Source organism: Mustela nigripes, chromosome 1, assembly GCF_022355385.1.
Source record: "Mustela nigripes isolate SB6536 chromosome 1, MUSNIG.SB6536, whole genome shotgun sequence".
NCBI lineage: Eukaryota > Metazoa > Chordata > Mammalia > Carnivora > Mustelidae > Mustela > Mustela nigripes.
In genome coordinates this window covers 104,272,939-104,291,636 of record NC_081557.1, presented here as the reverse complement: position 1 = coordinate 104,291,636, position 18,698 = coordinate 104,272,939, and the positions used below count along the sequence as shown (strand labels likewise).

The following is an 18,698-nucleotide window of genomic DNA, read 5'->3' as shown; positions in this document are numbered from 1 at the left end:
GCGACGCCCCGTGCTCAGTGCGGCGTGCACCGGCCCGGCACCGAGGCGTGCCGGGGTCCCCCAGAGCAGTGTGATCCCACAGTAGCGCGGCCCGGCTGCCTTCCTGGGGGCCTTGTCTTGGGTCCGCCCGTGCCGTCCCCCGTGTAGCATTTGTCTCTCTCTGCGGGGATCTCACACCACTTCGTCCGCTCAGGTGCTCGCGGGCTTTCAGGTCGTTCCAGGTCTGGGCCTGGGGCGAGGAGAGCTTTCCGGCCTGACGTTCCCGTTACCTTTGACCCTGGAAGAGCCCCGGCTGGCGTCGCGAGCCTCTCTCAGCGGCGGGTTTCTGCTTCGGGGCTGTAAGTGTGCTTGCCTTGGGGTTTTCTTCCTAACCCTTTTTCTCCAGCTGATCCAGTGTCGGTGCCGCGGGTAGTACCTGCGACCCAGGGAATCTGCGCTCATCGGCGGGTGGGGCGGGTGAAGGTCCTGAGTGGGCTGTTGGCAGTAACGTTTCTGGGAGTCACACCTTACAATAAACAGATTTTCAGCTAAGTACGGGAGTGTTGGTGCTTCTGACGCCCGTGGCATACAAGGGGCGCCTGTCCTTCTGCAAGGGGAGTTGCTGGGGCACATGGTAGTTCTCTGTTTGTTTTTGGAGGATCTTCTATACTCTTTCCCTGCCAACAGTGCACGAGGGTTCTTTTTCCTCCATCCATGCCAGAACTTGCTGTCTCATCTTTGACAAAGGCCATTCTAACATTGATGTGGGGTCATAATTCACTGTGGTTTTAATACGCATGTCCCTAATGACTAGTGATATAAAACATCTTTTCATGTACGTGTTGGCCTTTCATATATATCCTTTGGAGAAATGTCTGTTTATGTCCTTTGCCCAATTTTTTAATTGGGTTATTGGTTTCGTGGCTGTTTGTTCAGTTGTACGAGTTCTTTATATGTTTTGGATATTAACACCTTATCAGGCATATGGTTTGCAGTTTTTATCCCCATTCCATAGATTGTCCTTTCACTTTATTTTGCTGTGCACAAGCTTTTGGGTGTGATATCCTCCCACTTACGTTTTATTTTGTTGCTTATGCTTTCAATGTCACAATCGAAAGTCATGAAGACCATGTCAGGGAGTTTTATTCCTGTTTTCCTCTGTGAGCTTCATGACTTCAGGTCTTACAGTTAAGTTGTTAATTCACTTGAGTTAATTTTTTTTTTAATTTTATTTATTTATTTGTCAGAGAAAGAGAGAGAGCACGCACAAGCAGCCAGAGTGGCAGGCAGAGGCTGAGAGAGAAGCAGGCTCCCCGTTGAGCAAGGAGCCCGGTGTAGGACTTGATCCCGGGACCTTGGGATCATGACCTGAGCCGAAGGCAGTGGCTTAACGGACAGAGCCACTCAGTTGCCCCATCTTGAGTTAATTTTTGTGAGTGGTGTATGAGCACAGTCCAGTTTCATTCTTTTCCACGTGAATATTCAGTTATCCCAGCACCATTTATTGAAGAGACTGTCTTTTCTCCATTGAGTATTCCCTGAAGAAGAACTCCTCTCACAACAGCTACAGCTGCTTCTTCTAGACCCGAGAAGGAAGAGCCCACCACACCTGGACTTTAGACTGGATAGGATCTCACTTGCATCTGTGGAATTCTCTGGGGGAAAAAAAATGAAACCATGAGTCTATGGATGGTATTCACTCATTAAGTTTATTACTCACACAAAACTTAATGATCGCTTAAACCAGGAACTGTGCTGGGCTTAGGGATATAAAAGACAGGCATGACTCCTGTATCCATGAATCTTACAGTCAGCTGGGGGGTTGACATGGGTGCATTTGCGTTTAAGAGAATTTTAGGAACAAAGAATAGGGCCAATAATTTACACTCATCAGTGGCATTAAAGAGATGATTTCCAGAGTGATGGAGTTGGTTTTCTTCACTGTATTTTGATCTGTACCTACTGCCGCCACTGTACCTCTTTGGTCAACGTGGGCCATTCCAGTTACTCACAGAAGGGGCTTCACTGCCCCTGAGCAGTACGTAAGCACTGAGGTATGTGGTTTTCATCTCTTCTTTTGCTAAAACATGGAAAATACATTCGTTTCCATCAAGAAGCCACCTACTGTGGAGAAGCAAACTATGACACAGTACTGTGGTTCTTTCTGTGTAGAATTTTGTTAATGAAGATAATGAGAAGGAAGGAGAGGCATGAAGCATTAAGCAGAAACTCATATGTTCTCGTTTCAAATCCGAAGATGCTCAGTGACTTCAGTAAGATGTAATCCCTTTATCCTTCATCTTATCCTACTGGAACATAGAAGGATAGAGAAAAAACACAATTAAATAGCCATCTAGCACAGCAGGGGACACGGATTCATACCAAACAGGGCAGTAAGCAAAAGGACAGCCACAGCTCTGCCATCTACTCAGCATCCTAATTACACGCACATCCCTTAGCTTTTGAAGGTTATAGAAGGAAGTGATGAAAAAGGTATTTTAAAAGATTTGCATCTGAACTGAGGCAGCCAAAAATGGGCCCCTAAAATGTGTTAATTTATATATTCTGTACACAGTTTATTTTTTCTTAACACCTCTTTAAAATAGGGCATTGGCACTTGCCAGAAAAAGAAGCAACACAAAAAAATAAATTGATTTCTGGGATGCCACATGGAATTTTGGTCCTGGATCTGCATAAATACTCCTTTCCATACATTATTTATTCTCAAAACAACCTTGCAGGCCAACATTTTATAAACTATTTCCACACACATAAAACAGAGAAAGAAAACTTGGAGAACAGTAGAAATGAGATGCTAGAACATCTTTCACACAAGCCCACAATGACTCCTACTGCTCGAGGGAGGTCTCATAGTGCAGAACTATAGAATATATGCCAGACGTCCTCCATGCCCTAAAGCAGGGTGCTAAGCACATCGCCTGCAGTCTGACTGTGGCCGTGGTTCTCTCTGGGACCCCACACAGAGTAGCCACCATCTGGGGCCACTGCCTTCCATCATGGTGGAGGGGACAGAAAACATGATGAAACATCCTGCTCTAAGTGACACCACTTCTGTTTCGGTCTTGTATCTGAGTCCTGACATGAGTCCATCAAGACCTGAATGTATCGTCCTGCAAAGAGAGGCTCCAAATGAAAAGAAGCACAGTCTACAATAATAGGGGGTTGGGATGAGATTGTATTTAGGATCCAGGGAAGAAAGAGTTGACAGTTTTGAAGGGACACTATGAAAGAGCAAACCTCCGGCCTCACAGAGACTCCCTCCGAGTCTGAGCCAAGATGAGCTTCAACTGTTACATATTTTTAAAGTAAAAAAGCCAAACCAAGTGTTCTTTTCATGTCGATTTTATAGTCTTATTTCTCCTTGAGGTAATAATGACACTGATCCTTTATATTGGTCATGAGCAAGAATGTGCGGAGAAGAAAAGCACGCAAACATTTTTTAAAAAAACCCTCTCTCGAGCAGTAGGAGTCAGTGTGGGCTTGTGTGAAAGATGTTCTAGCATCTCATTTCTGCTGTTCCCGCCACAGGCTAAAAAACGCAGCCAATTCTCAGACAACCTTCCCCTAGTTGTCGCACAGTCTGTCTGCAGCCCCATCTTCCAACCACACAGGTTTTGGGTAGAACCCATATGCAGGCCCAGCTGCACATCTGTGCAGCTTGTTCAGACCTGACTGGATGCTCTGCTCTGAGAGAGCCAGCCACTGAACCCTCCCAAGCACCAGGCTGTGTGCGACAGCAAAGGGAGCTCAGATGAGAATTGTTTGGTGTTCTGGAGGGGTTAGAGGGTACTAAGGAATTCTACAGATCAAGATCCCTTTAACGTTAGAAAAGCTAACTGCTCCTAGACCCTAGGTCTAGGTAATAACTTCCTAAAAGCTTTAAGTGACAAAAAGGCACTAAAAGCTCTCTCAGTTCAAAACTGAGGGGAAAAAAGCGGCACAATCTTTCTGCAAAGATCAGATGAAAGGTTCTGACCTTGCCAGAAACTTGGTGTTTTGGAGAGCCTTCAGATAGCCTCATTTGTTGAGAGAAAGGGGCACGTATATGAGGAAGCAGAGATGAATCATTCTGGAGATTTTGTATGGAAAGAGCTGCGGGATTTACAATACGGGAACCAGAAGCACATATATCAGAAAGCCAAGTTTTTGAGGTAAAGAAACCATGCGCCCTGATTAAAAAAAATACTTTGAGCCTTAAAACAAACAAGCTCTCAGAGCATCCCCAGCAGGATGCCCCGAGGAGCCATCTTTCTGGCTTGCATTTTGCTGGCCCATGAGGAGCCACACTTGAACCTGCATCATGTGGAGATTTCAATCCCTCTCCTTTCTCCAATAAAGGACTGCCGCAGATAAGCATGCGTTGGCTTCGCATCCCCAGCAAGAACAGGAGACACGTGATGGAAGAGTCTTCCATTAGTTTCAGAGACTAAGGTCCTCAGTGGTGTAAAGTTTCACATTTCATACTTGTTAGATACCTGCGGGGACTAAAGGTGCCAAGGTGATACCTGAAAACTTGGGTCTCTTTTCCTTTAAATCTGTCCTGAGTTACCCTCTTGAGTAATTGATGCTACCAATCTTTTGATGCTCTATTCTCATAGCAACAGGGTGTGATGTCACAGGGTTATTTTATCACAGAAGTTATCCCAAAAAAGATGCTGAGCTGCGAAGCAGAAAGCTGTGGCTGAATTGCCTGTTCTCAGCTATCACTTCACGTAAATAAAAATGGAAATAGAAAATAAGAGACTCCTACTAACAGTTCATGTGAACATTTTTATTAGGAGCTGCCATGGTACAAAGCTTTCCTTTTAGCACTTTGTATCAGTGGTTACGTATTTTTTAAAAATAATATTATAAGATGTTCTGTTACAAGTCTCAGCGGGACTGTCTCCTGCAAATAAAGGTAGGCTAGGTCAGGCACACGGTCAAGAAAGCCGCATTAAAGCATTTAAAATCAGCATCATTACAGAGGAAAATATTACCTATTACTATCTTGGGAGTTTTTTTTATAGTAAGAACCTTAAAACAGTAGTTTTCACTAGCATACTTGATCACACTGAAAGGCAAAATTACAGGGACTGGCTCTGTTTATCAGACAAATGATTGTCACTTGTGACTGTTGTAGGAAAGACAGCATTCCATAAAGCCATCCCAAACTTGCTTGGTCATGTAAATTCGTGGAGTGTCCTTGGTGTGAGACAGGGTGGGTACGTCTGCAGGGCTCCATTCGGCCACAGTGACAAAGAAGGCAAGAGCTCAGTTGTTGAAGACATGGGCTTGCTTGCTGGCGTTCCACCTTGGTCCAGGGTCAGCTGGGGGCTCTGTTCTTTGTCATTTGAACAGCCACTATCTAGAACTGTGCTCATGACTGTGGCAGAAGAAAGAAACGGGGGAGGTTATTTTGTGTGGCCCAAGCAGTATTTTTTCTCTTAACTAGAAAGATGTCTGGAAGGTGTGGTCTTCATCTGGATGGCTCTCAAACTTCTGCTCTCTCTCCTTTCGTGCACAAGGCCCAGCTGCCCTTACCTGGCCCCAATGGTAGATGTGACCCTGCAACTTGCTTGGCTAATACAACGTGAATAGAATTGACGGGAGAAGTTTCCAGAGCCCATGAGTGCTCTGCTACATGGTTTCTCCCTCAATACCAAGAAGATATTTGTCAGTTAAGCCTGCATATAAGCAAATATAAACCAAAGCTCAATAAATGTAAACAATGTTTTCCAGGAAATATAAAAACATCACAAAACTACACTTAAAAAAATTCTCCCCTGGCGCCTGGTTGGCTCAGTAGGTTAAGCATCTGCCTTCAGCTCAGCTTGTGATCCCAGGGTCCTGGGATTGAGTCCCACACTGGGCTCCTTGCTCAGCTGGGGAGTATGTGTCTGTCTGTCTCTGTGTCCCCCACCCCCTGTTCATGTACATGCACTCTCTCTCAAATAAATAAATAAAATCTTTAAAAAAAAATTCTCCCAAGACCAGTGTACTTTTCATCTTAAAATAAGTGCGGGGTACAGTGTCTGCCATACCTCCCATACTTCTTGCCGTTAATTTTAAAATGAAAAACACCAGCACTCAAATAAATAGTATTTAAAATTTGAGAGAAGATTCAAAATATTAAAATTATTTAATGATAATGTCTTTATTTTTTTAATAATAAAACACAAGTATTATCTGCAAGGAACTCCACCATTTTTGCTCTCCTCTAATGTCTGTTTCTGGTTCTCTTTGTGAGAAATCATCACATTTCTGGCCTCTTACCCCTCTCCTGTACTCTGCCCAGGATTCCTGTTGGGGGGGGGCAGGAGGAGCATAGAAGTGCAGACCAAAGAATTAACTTTGGCTGTGTGTTACAAACACACACTAACTCCCTCGCTTACACAGCTCCTTCCTCTTGCTCCACAATTTTCAGTGCAATTGACTATGGAGGAAAGGGCTTCCTGTGTCCCAGCAGGGATGGTTGGCGACCACTCACTGACTTATCAACAGTCGGAAGAAAGAGTTCCTTTGGTCTTAGTGGCGTAAATATATGTAAGCATTAAATGTCTCATTAGGATGTATCTTTCGTTATGCCCGTAACTGTAATCCCCAAGTGCCATGCCCTAGGTAAATCGCAGCTTTGGTAAGCCTGAAGAAGGGGTTCTGAAAACACCCATCATGCATGGCCCCCCACTAAGAAGAGTTAACTAGAGGGTTACTGCTGTACTATCAACAGTTCTACAACAGTCCTGTGGCATGTTTTTCTTTAAACTGAGTCAGTGTAAGGAGCATATTTAATAAGGGGAACAATTTTTATAACTAGCATCGTAATGTAAGTTGGCCCAATCTTTGTCAAACATAATGGATCAAACAGAAAAACATTTTTCCTCGCATAGAACAGATGTGGATCTGTTAGAGATCAACTGAAACAATGGATCCCTGCAGACATGGAAGATCTTTTTGGGGGTTGGGAGGTCCCAGTGTCTTTACAACCTAAGACATTTTCACTGATAGTGCAAGAGCACTGGTGTGTGTGGTAGGCAGAATTCTCAACCGGTGTGAGGCTTCTGCATACCATGTGATCCTCTAACTTGGAGCGGGGGGAGGGGGGTGACACCTGTGAAAGGGATGGGTGATCACTCCCATGCTGAATTTACTACTCAGCTTACTTTGACTTAATAAAGGAGGTTATCCACTGGGTCTGGTCGAATCAGGTGAACCCTGAGAGGGAATAAGGCCTTTCCTGTTGTAAGAGGTTGGAGACACAAGGTCGAGTTGGTGTGTGGGTGCTACAGAGAGAGGTGAGGAACGTGGGGGCCTTGACCTACTCACGGTCACTGCAGTTGACTGCCAGCAAAGTAACGGGGACTGCAGTCTTATACCTGCAAGGAATTTAATTCTGCCTCCACAATGGGAGCTGGGAAGAGAAGCCTAAGCTCCCAATGACTCAGCCTGGCCAGCATCTTGATCTAAGTCCCATGAGACCCTCAGCGGACAATCAGGCATGTGGTTTCCCACAACCAGGCTGATGGTTCCACATTTGTAGCACTCTGTGTGGAACAATGGCACAGATCCAGGCTAGGACACAACACTGTTCCAGTAGTCACCTGTTCTTCACCTCCGTGAGCCACAAGAGAGTGTCCTTCTTACAGGAGTAGAGACTATCGACTTCCTCAATCCCAGAGCTGGAGGCATGTGGGCCACATGCAGAGGCACAGTGGCTGCCTTCCGGAAAGGACCGGCCACTGGAGTCATGGTCTGCACCAGCAGCTTATGTCATGCAAGACCACGCTTACCCGAAGAGTGACAAAAACTACGATTACGCAGATGGGATATGTGGCAAATGTTTTTCCCAGAAATGAATGAAATAAGGCTATCATTTCAGGGAAAACATCTGACTCCATTGGTTGCCAATCCTGCATGCAAGAAATAGAATTGTGGAAAATTTAAGTTTTCTGATGTAAGCTTGACCACCTCTTCAGACATAAAAACTTATAAAATCAGTGGTATACTGACAGATGTGATTTTCAAAATATTGCATAATGAAATGTATTCACATTTGGAAGATCCTCATAGCTCAGTGAACCAGTATTTTTCAAAGGACCAATAACGTGATGTTACAAAACTGCGTGGGTCAAAGATCCATTCAGCATGCATGATAATCAATGGTTTTTAATGTAGCTGAGTGTGAAATGTTGAATCACTGATACGGTTCCAGATTTCCAAACCGCAACTAGCCTTTAAGAAACTACCACTTGTGGAATGTTAGTAACAATGAACAACATTCACAATGATCTGAAAAAGCTGTTAAAGTTCTTTCCCATTTTCGAACTACACGTCTATGTGAGGGCAGGTTTTTCCCAGTACTTCAGTGGGTCAGCTTATTGCAAGAGATACCATGAAGAGGCAGAGAGAGGGTCTAGCTGTCCCCTACTAAGGCATAAAGAGATTTAAAAAAAAATGTAAGACAATGCCAGTCTTTTCACCAAATTTATGTTTGTGTGGGGAATTATATTTTTAAAAATATTTTATTTATTTAGAGAGGGAGTGAGAGCATAAGGTGGGGGAGGGGCAGAGGAGAAGGGAGAGGGACAATAGGACTGTTTGCTGAGATGGAACCAGACATGGGGCTTGATCTCATGACCCCAAGATCAAGACCTGAGCAGAAACCAAGAGTTGACACTTAACTGACTGAGCCACCAGGAGCCTAGGAATAATTATCTTTATAAAAGCATGTCGTTTATGTTACTAAGTCATGGACTTCTTATTTTTAAATAGATGAATAAATATGTTTAAGGAAGTCTCAGTTTTCATGACTGTTACAGTAACTATTGATAGAAATAATGCACAAAAAATCTTTTTGGTATCTGCAATAGTTTTTTAAAGTATAAAGACCTGACACTAAAATGTTTGAGATATGCCAATATTGATCAAAATCAGGAAAGTTTGGCTCAGAACGGCTTTGTCCCTTGTTCTTCAGCTTACATTTCCTATTTTCATGCCACCTGCTAGCCCACTACTAAACCAACATCGTACATTCAATTAAACAAAACAAACAGCACCCTACTGCTGATATAAATTGCTCTGTTGGTAGCTTAACTCACTATAAAAAGCAGACCCACATACATATGCGCAAAATGGTCCAAACACATAAAGGTTATTTCTTGCTTAACAGCTGCTGGTCCTGCTCCTTACTGAGCAAGGAGCCCTGCGACCTACACATTTATGGCTTTGTCATCTCTTGTTTTATATCCAGCTGGCAAAAGATGAAGGTTCACTCACTGCTTTCAAACCCTGGCTTGTAAGTGGCACACATTACTTCTGCTCACATCCTATGGGTAAGAATGAGTTAATGGCCACAACTGGAAAGTAGCCACTACTTAGCCGTGGAAGGAGAGAAGGGATATTGGGGGGCGGCTGGCTGGCCTCCACTGTGATGTAGAGCCTGGAGATCTATCTGGGTAGCAGTCTTCGTTCTACAACTAATCATCTGCGTATACGTTAGTTATATCTGAGATTCCTTCTGATTTATTGAAGCTTCATGTGTACAGAGAACTAATTGGTCTTTGGTCCACTCTATGGCTAATTTTTGGTACACAGCAGTGACATATGAAATTCCTACCCTCATTGGGCTTACATGTCAACTGGAGTTTCTATGATTCTTGATGTCTGGGTTACACTATATCTGAATAGTCAAATGCTTTCTCTTGTGGAAGTCTAAAGCCCAACAAAGATTCCTACAATTTCCCGGGAGGATGACATTCCCTACATCCCATCTGCTTCCCAGACTCATGTTCCTACCTGCCTTCATACCTACCACATTGCCATGGATGCTGAATGCAACCATTTCACGCATTTCCATAGGAATGGCTCACCTAGACCAAGCATTTGTGAGTACAGGCGGCTTTCCTGAAGACCACGTGAAGGGTCATAATGTCCGTTGCAGAGCAAAAATCCCTGTGTCCATATTTAGCCATCTTTGCTTCCAAAATCTGTCTTAGCTACCTAGTCATCTCGGGCTCCTGTTTGGATTTGTTTCCCATCCAGCGGCCAGCAACCCAATTCATGGACTCCTCGCTCCCACTTCGAGGATTATTTCTTGAGAATTTGAATTCCTTTCCCTTTATAATTCACAGCGTCCCACTTTCTTTAGTTCCCATTCCCAAATCCTACTTAAGATGCTCAGAAGATAAAAGACCCTCTTTCCAATTATAAAAGAATATAGTTTTACGAGGAAGTTGTGAAAATTGAATGCAAATTAATTTGTATTAATTAATTCGAGTTCCTCGGGATGAGGGCTCTAACCGGAGGACAGATGACGCCCGACCAGACCACAAAGTGCTTTAAGGGCAGGGCGCACTCCAAGGGCTGCCCAGGGCCGGGCCCACAGCAGCGCGCAGCCACGCGGGGCGGTTCTGAGTCCCGACGCGCGAGCGCTGAGCGCGGGGCCGCGGTGTGCAAGGAGACCCGGGCCCGGCCCCGCCGCTGCTCCGTCCGTACGGGGAGCGGGCGCAGGCCGGCTCGGTTCCCGAGCGAGCGAGCGGCAGCCGTGGGCTCGGGCATCCCGCACAGGCTGCTGTCGCGCAGCGGCCGAGATGGAAGACCGGTGGCCGCGGTTTTTCGGGAACCGCAGCGGAGCACAGGGCGAAGGTGCCGGATGAGGCAGCCCAGCTAGCAGCGCGGGAAGAAGACGCGGGGTCACGCCCCCCCCCCGCCCCCGCCGCTCTCCCTCGGCCTTTTCCCAGGGCCTCCGCCGCCCCGAGAAGTCCGCGCGGGGAACACGCGGCGCGCGGCGAACACGCGGCGCGCGGCGACCTCACGCGCACGCGGTCGGAGCCCTCCAAGCCCGGAGCCTCCGGGCGCCTCCGCGGGCCGTGCGTGCGCGTGCCCGAGCGCTGACGCCCACGCCGCGCCGACGTCGCGCTCCGTCGCCATAGCGACTGGCCCTGGCAACCGCGAAGCCTGCGGGCCGGCGGGCGGGCTGGCTGCGGGGGCAGGCGCCATGGCGGGCGCAGGCAGGGACGTGCGGAAGGTCTTCATCTTCACCACGACGCAGAATTACTTCGGGCTGGCGTCGGAGCCCTGCGACCCGCCGCTCGCGTGCAGCGGCCCCGAGATCAACAACTTCCTGGACGACGGCAACCAGATGCTCCTGCGGGCGCAGCGCTCGGACGCCGGCGTCTCCTTCTCCAATGCGGTACGGCCCCAGCGCTCGGCACGCCCCGGAACGGGCCCTGCTCACGTCCCCTCGGGGACCGTCCCCCGCTCTGGCTCGGGCTCCCTCCCCCGGGACCCCCGCGGCCTCCCTCCGGACCCGGCCCTGCTCACGTCCCCTCGGGGACCGCCCCCCCCTCCGGCTCGGGCTCCCTCCCCCGGGACCCCCGCGGCCTACCCCCGAAGAGGGCCCTGCTCAGCCCTTATCAGGGAACCCCCACTCAGGCTCCCCTCTGAGCAGGACCCGCTTCAGTCCCCCGTCAACCTGCCTCCTGGACACCCCCGCCCCCACCGGGCCCTCCCCCCGACCTTCCCCTCCTTGGGTCTTCTCCTTCGGGGGTCCTCCCTCCTCTTCCCCAGCCCCCCCAACCCCGCAGCCAGGTCTTCCCCCACGCTGTGCTGAGCTGCACTCGCGCACCTGAGCAGACACCACTGCGCTCTCCTAGTTTTGCTTTGTTCTTAAACGCTACACGTGTGTTAACAGTTAAAAAGAAATCACCTGTGTTACCGGAAAAGTTGTTTTTCTCCTCCCTCTTGAGGTTCTTTGAGGCACATTGTAGTGTATCTTTTTTGGGGTATGCGCTGAGCTTAAATGGACTCGAGGGAAAGGTTGCTTAAGAGTTCATATCTTTAAGGAAATAGTAGAATTCAAAGTTTGAATTCTTTCTTTCTTTATTTATTTTTTGAGTGGCAGTATGTGATTGACTCACTGACCGTCGGCGCTGCTGCAGTCCCGGCTCAGATAAGGAAACCTGAGGGTGGTACTCTGAAGGATGGTGTCAGGCATTGCAGGGTTCAGTAAAAGAAGGAAAGACCTATTGTAAAACCTCTTCCTCTCCTGTTTGCCCATATCTGAAGGTCCGGGAGAGGCTTCCCACAGCAAACCTGGAGAGCAGTTTTGTTCCATGATTGAGTCATTCACCAGGAATCTGTAGTCTTGGATATAATTCGATGCTTTTCAATAAACTTTGATTTTGAACTCTACATATTCAGGGCACTTTGCTGGGCTCCACAGGTCTAGAAGACACTCTTCAGGCACTGCTTTACGGCCTCGATGATGCGCATGGGCTCATTCAGCATTCACAGCAACACTTTAAAGCGGGATTGTCTTCATTTCCATTTTACAGCAAAAGAAGGAAATGAGGCACAAATGTTCCATCCCAGGTGGTAACCACTCCACTGCTCTAAGTGGTGGTAGAATTCAGAATGGAAGTCTCTGCCTCTGCCTTCCAGAGCCTCCCTCCAGGGGCCTGAGGTGACGGGCACCACTCAACAACTTCAGGGTACACTGTTGGAAGTGCCACGGAAAGTTTAAGGAGAGTGTGGTCCAGGGAAAACACGAAGAGGAAGGGTTTGGATTGCTGAAAATGTATCTTGGGTTGGGTACTGAAAATTGAAGTGATAACTTTTTTTTTTAAGATTTATTTATTTATTTATTAAAGAGCAAGAACCCAAGAATGAGGTGAAGGCCAGAGGGAGAAGCAAATTCCACACTGAGCAAGGAGCTTGTTGTGGGGCTCCATCCCAGAACCCCAGGATCATGACCTGGACCCATGCAGATGCTTAACTGACATTTCAGGTGCCCTGAAGCGCTAACTTTTTCAGGTTAATGCAGTTTAGGCTAGAGCCCAGCAATATATTTTATATTTAGTCATACAGCACACTACAGACTTCCAGTTATGTTTGAAATGTTTTGTTGTGTCTTATGTTTCACTGTAGATGTCTGACCGTTAGCATGATATGAGAAGTTAATAAATATTGAGTACTTAGGATGGGCCTGGCACTGTACAGGATGCTTGGAATAAAGCCTTGAAAACGGCAGAATTTGTCTTCAAGGAGTAGCATTGTAGTGCACAAAGGCAGGGTAAACATGTACACGCAGATACATAAATGTAACATAATTTGGGGCATTGATAAGTATGGTTAAGATCAAAATAGAAGGGCTCCTGGATGGCTCAGTCGGTTAAGTGTCTGCCTTCGGGTCAGGTCATGATCCATGGGGTCCTGGTGCTATGGTGGGCTCCCTGCACCATGGGGAGTCTGCTTCTCCCTCTCCCTTTGCTGCTCCCCCTGCTTGTGTACTGTCTGTCTGTCTCTCTCTTGCTCGCTTAAATAAAAATCTTAAAAAAAAAAAAAAAAGATCAAAATAGAGTAGTGTTGAAGTACTGATCGGGGAGGGATGGGGAACTGTGTTAAAATGGAGGGGGAAGGGCTACCTGTCAGGATTAGTGAGCTTTGAAGTGAGATTTCCATGATAAGCTGTAGGCAGACAGAAGATTTAGAGGAAGCATGTTCTAAGCAAAAGATAAATACCAAGGCCCTCTTCATTTTTTAAAAAACCTGTTTTTGCTCTTGGGCTGTGCAAACACAGGCAGCAGGCTGTGGTAGGCTGGTGCCTGATGGATCCCAGTAGGTGAGAGAATTATTTTGCAACCTCAAAAAAGAAAATTTTTTGGGCTTTGAATTAAGAGCTAGCCAAATTTCCTCAGTTAAGGGAAAATCACAGTTGCCACTGGTAGGGAAACTGGCAGGAAAGGCAGCGAGGGGTGCTGTTTCAGTTTTCCTCTTCTTGGGAATGAAGAGCAGCGGTAGCCCACTGCCGCTGGCTAGGACAAAGCTCATCATCCACCGTGGCTGATGGCTGGGGGCTCGGCCGGTGACTGTGGGTATTGTTTTCAAAGTTTGGTGATAAAATATATATTCTCTGAATTTCCTTTCTTTAGATAGGTGGGAGAAAGAGAGTACTGGGTATGTACAGTTTAATGACTAAAGAGTGAATTTTTCAAATTTACCTATCTGTAGTTTATTGTTCTTGCTTGTAATTGGAATAGAATGATCATACTGCAATAGAATTTTAATGTGTGCAAATGACATTTTGAGAAATGTGGCAATACCGAGTAAATGCCAGTTCCTTTTTTGTGCCTAGAAAATATAATGATTAGGGTAAAAGAAAAGTAACATGAAATCTCACTCATCTATAAGGAGTTTACATGCACAGCAGTGAACTTGTTTCAAAGCTTTTTAATACATATACTTCTCTTTCTGGAAAAAGAAATGAGAGCAACTGTGAAAATGCATATATAAAGCAAACACTTATTTTGGGTAAGACACTTTTCAGCCAATGGACTAATTACTGTGAACTGACCTATTTTAAACATGGTTGCTTTAGTGAATTCCAATTTAGCTCCTCCAGTTCTTACTTTAATCTAGTTATACAACTTAAATGAAAAAGTTTGATGCACAAATACTTTAAGGAAACATTTTTTTTTTTAAAGATTTTTTATTTATTTATTTGACAGACAGAGATCACAAGTAGGCAGAGAGGCAGGCAGAGAGAGAGAGAGGGAAGCAGGCTCCCTGCAGAGCAGAGAGCCCAATGCAGGGCTCGATCCCAGATCCCTGGGATCATGACCCAAGCCGAAGGCAGTGGCTTAAACCACTGAGCCACCCAGGCGCCCCAAGGAAACATTTTTGATTCAGATAAAGATAAACCTAGGAGATAGACACTTACATCTGTTTTGGTAGCTTTGAGTTTATGACTTAAAAAGCACCTTCTAAAATGCTAGTTTCAGGTGAGAGGGTAATAAACATCCTTGGTTTAGAATTTTTGGAATAGAGTGGAAACATACACTACTAATCAGTGTGTGCCTGGGGTGCACAATTTTGGTCTGTAGTATTACTGAATCTGGTTAGAGTGGAGTAGTTAGCAGTATATGCCCACAGTATTTATATAGTCCTCTCTCTGTCTGTAAACCACTTGTCATGGTGGCTTTAGGATATAGTCACATAAGTGGGGATACGTTTTAAAACCCAGATACTTTTTTTTTTTTTAAGATTTTATTTATTTATTTGACAGAGAGAAATCACAAGTACACTGAGAGGCAGGCAGAGAGAGAGAGAGAGAAGGAAGCAGGCTCTCTGCTGAGCAGAGAGCCCGATGTGGGACTCGATCCCAGGACCCTCAGATCATGACCTGAGCCGAAGGCAACGGCTTAACCCACTGAGCCACCCAGGCACCCCTAAGGAAACATTTCTTTCAAATGCTTTCATGAAAGTAACATGAAAAATCTTTTGTTTATCACTTAGATTGATTTTGCTGACACAAAAGATAAAGTGCTGGTGTTTTTCAAGCTGCGACCTGAAGTAATTACTGATCAGAATCTACATAATAACATTCTTGTTTCGTCTATGTTAGAATCACCTATAAATTCTCTTTACCAAGCAGTACGGCAAATATTTGCCCCAGTGTTGTTAAAGGTAAGTAAGCTAAAGGAGCTGTATGGTCATTTTTTAAAAAACTAGATATTTATATAAATATCTTTATAAACAAAGATATTTTATTTGCTGTTAATATCATTATTTTAGTGTTTTAAATGTTACAAAAATTATAAAAACATTTAAAGTCAACTTTGTTGACAGAGAAATGGGAGAAGGGGATAAATGTAACCCATATCAGCTTTTATGTTGCTCTATAGTAAATGATTTCATAAAGTTTTACCTGTTGAAAGGCTTCTTTTCCCTCCCTCATGAGATGGAGGGCAGTGGCAGGCTTTGAGTGAGACAGGTGTATTTGGACTTATTTCTCTCAACAGTATTTTAAGAAAGCCAGTTTGATCGGAAAACTTTTGATCAATGTTTGTTTGCTCTTGTCTGTTTTTCTTCAGGACCAGGAATGGAGTGGAAACTTTGATCCCAAACTTCAGAATCTTTTGAGTGAACTAGAAACTGGGTTGGGTATAGTTCTACGAAGATCAGACATTAACTCATCAAAATTGAAATTTAAGGAAGATGACACACGAGGTATAGAACCATAGCTTAATGAAAGAAAGTCAAAACCGTTTACTTATCAGTACTAGTATTAGTAAAGTAATATATTTTTTCACAGATTTATTTCCATACATTTGGATCTTCTTTGAGCTTTAGCTTCTTTTAAATGAATGGATTTACATGGATTTTGAGAGGAGGAAAATGTAATCTTTAACAATGTGCAATTCATGGACCTAGAAAATATAGTTGCCTCTCATTATTTGCAGTGGGTCTGTTCTGTAAATTCACTGTGAATATTGAATTAGTAAACACTGAACTCTTGGTCCTAGGAAGAAAACGAAGTGAGGTTCCTGTGAGCCTCTGGTCATAACATTTTTATTGACTTCTCACCATGTAACCTTATTCTATGTATGTTCCAGTTTTTAATATACTATTTTATATGTGTTTCTGTTTTAATATAATTAACACTTTTTAAATATAGATTGTTGATTTTTAAATATAGATTGCTGATTGATTAACATAGGCTTCATGTCTAGCAGCTCTGTAACTCATGCCTGAAGGAAAGTTCCCCAACACAAGTGTTCTCTCTGGAGTTCGCACCATAGGGTTCTTGTCTTCGGCAACACTGGACACCATTCCAGCACTATGCTTGGGAGCCATGCTAAAGAGAGAAATGACCAATAAAAAGCACAACAAATGAGAAAACATCCAACTGAATAATAGCTAACAGAAAGGATACTTGTTTATAGTAGGAGATAGGAAACAGGAAGGCAGTGTTGCCTTGTTCATCCTTAGCTGGGAACACGTGTAGGGGGCAGCCCCAGTTTTTCATTGCTCTGGGCGCATCTGTGGATGACCATAAAAGCGTCACAAGCATTGATGGTAGATTACAAATAAATATCAGGAATGGATGAATTCATAAATCCAGCATCCACGAGTAATGAGGATTGACCCTAATTGTCTAATTTGCAAAGACAATTGACCTTTATTTTAAAAATATATTTTATCAGAAGCTAATTATAATTTTGTTATGGCTATAAATGTTACTTGTATGAACAATTACTATGAAATGAATGACCTACACTAATCATTATTTTACAATGTTGGATACAGTTTTATATTTTTCTTGAACAGTAAATCAGGTGCTTTTTGAAATGCCATAGACCCAGAAAGAATAGTGCACTTTGTAGCCTGAGATTAAGCAACTAGAAATTGTCCAGTTCATTGGGAAATATAAAAGCCAGTTGGAAGGTAAAAGTATTTTAATTTGCATATATTTTGAAACTAAATTATGAGCATTGATTGTAATCATTTCTAATTTGGATGGTATTCCCTAACACAAATGGTGATAGCCTTGTGTTGGAGAAGCAACCTTCCAGGTAGAAGACAGATGGGACAGAGACAGGTGGTTTACAAAAGCTTGGGGAACACACTGAGCAACAAACCGGTGAAGTGTGTGTGTGATTGGTACTGCTGGTTGTTCTTAGTATATTTAAGGAAGAACTTTCTTTCGGTAGAAGTTGTGACGCTGATTTTCCATACGTCTTCAAGATCATAGGAAATAGGCAAAATCAGCAAATGAACCAGAAAATTTTCTGTTTTTTCGTTTTGAACTGATACTTCTTTTTTTCCTTCTCACCTTTTCAGGTATTCTTACACCAAGTGATGAGTTCCAGTTTTGGGTAGAACAAGCTCATCGTGGGAATAAGCAGATTAGTAAAGAGAGAGCCAGTTATTTTAAAGAATTGTTTGAAACAATTGCAAGAGTATGTGACTCCTCTATGGTTATATATAAGACTTTTGATGAAAGTACTTTAGGATTCAGTTTCCACTAGCTTTACCTTTGTTTTGACATTATTACTTGATGCTTATAAACAACATATATCCTTAGTATGTAGCAGGATTTCCTTGAAGTGTGCCCTTAATTTGAGTACAACTTAAAAACTGGAACTTTTAAGAAAGTTAGATTCTCATTTCTAGTAAATGTTTTTCTCAAAAACATAATTGCTTTTCTGCAGGTACATAGGGAAAAGCAAAAGCGTAATGTACTAACAGAGGTTTATCTACATGCAGGTAATATGTTCTTTTGAGGGAGTGTTCAGTTTATTCAAATTAGCATTTTGGAGTAATCTGAAATATGAAGTCTTAGTGTTTTTTTTTTTTTTTAAGATTTTATTTATTTATTTGACAGACAGAGATCACAAGTAGGCAGAGAGGCAGGCAGAGAGAGAGGAGGAAGCAGGCTCCCTGCTGAGCAGAGAGCCCGATGTGGGACTCGATCCCAGGACCCTGAGATCATGACCTGAGCCGAAGGCAGCGGCTTAACCCACTGAGCCACCCAGGCGCCCTGAAGTCTTAGTTTTATACTTGATTGATTATTCTTTGAAATAGTCCTACAAGTTAAATAAGTGACCACTTTAAGTATGGTTACAAAAGTCTGTTCTTTTCAAAATAAATAAATAGTAATTTTTTTTTTTCAAAGATTTTATTTATTTATTTGACAGAGAGAAATCACAAGTAGACGGAGAGGCAGGCAGAGAGAGAGAGACAGGGAAGCAGGCTCCCTGCCCGATGCGGGACTCGATCCCAGGACCCTGAGATCATGACCTGAGGCGAAGGCAGCGGCCCAACCCACTGAGCCACCCAGGCGCCCCTAAATAGTAATTTTTAATTTGTTCCCAGTATTATTGCAATAGTATCATTTTAACGAAGTGTTTGAAATGGTTTTGAAATTTTTTGTCATA

General features: G+C 44.2%; 1 protein-coding gene across 6 annotated transcripts in view; it reads left to right on the top strand.

The window, feature by feature from the left end:
* The first annotated feature begins 10,919 nt into the window (after positions 1-10,919).
* Positions 10,920-18,698, top strand: part of DYNC2H1 (dynein cytoplasmic 2 heavy chain 1) — a 256,601-nt gene continuing 248,822 nt past the window's right edge. For all 6 annotated transcript variants that reach the window (XM_059418474.1, XM_059418477.1, XM_059418470.1 and 3 more), the window contains exons 1-4: positions 10,920-11,170; positions 15,274-15,444; positions 15,852-15,987; positions 17,602-17,720. In XM_059418474.1, the coding sequence (XP_059274457.1) occupies positions 10,976-11,170; positions 15,274-15,444; positions 15,852-15,987; positions 17,602-17,720 (621 nt within the window). In that variant the 5' untranslated portion in view covers positions 10,920-10,975. The remainder of the gene's footprint in view (positions 11,171-15,273; positions 15,445-15,851; positions 15,988-17,601; positions 17,721-18,698) is intronic.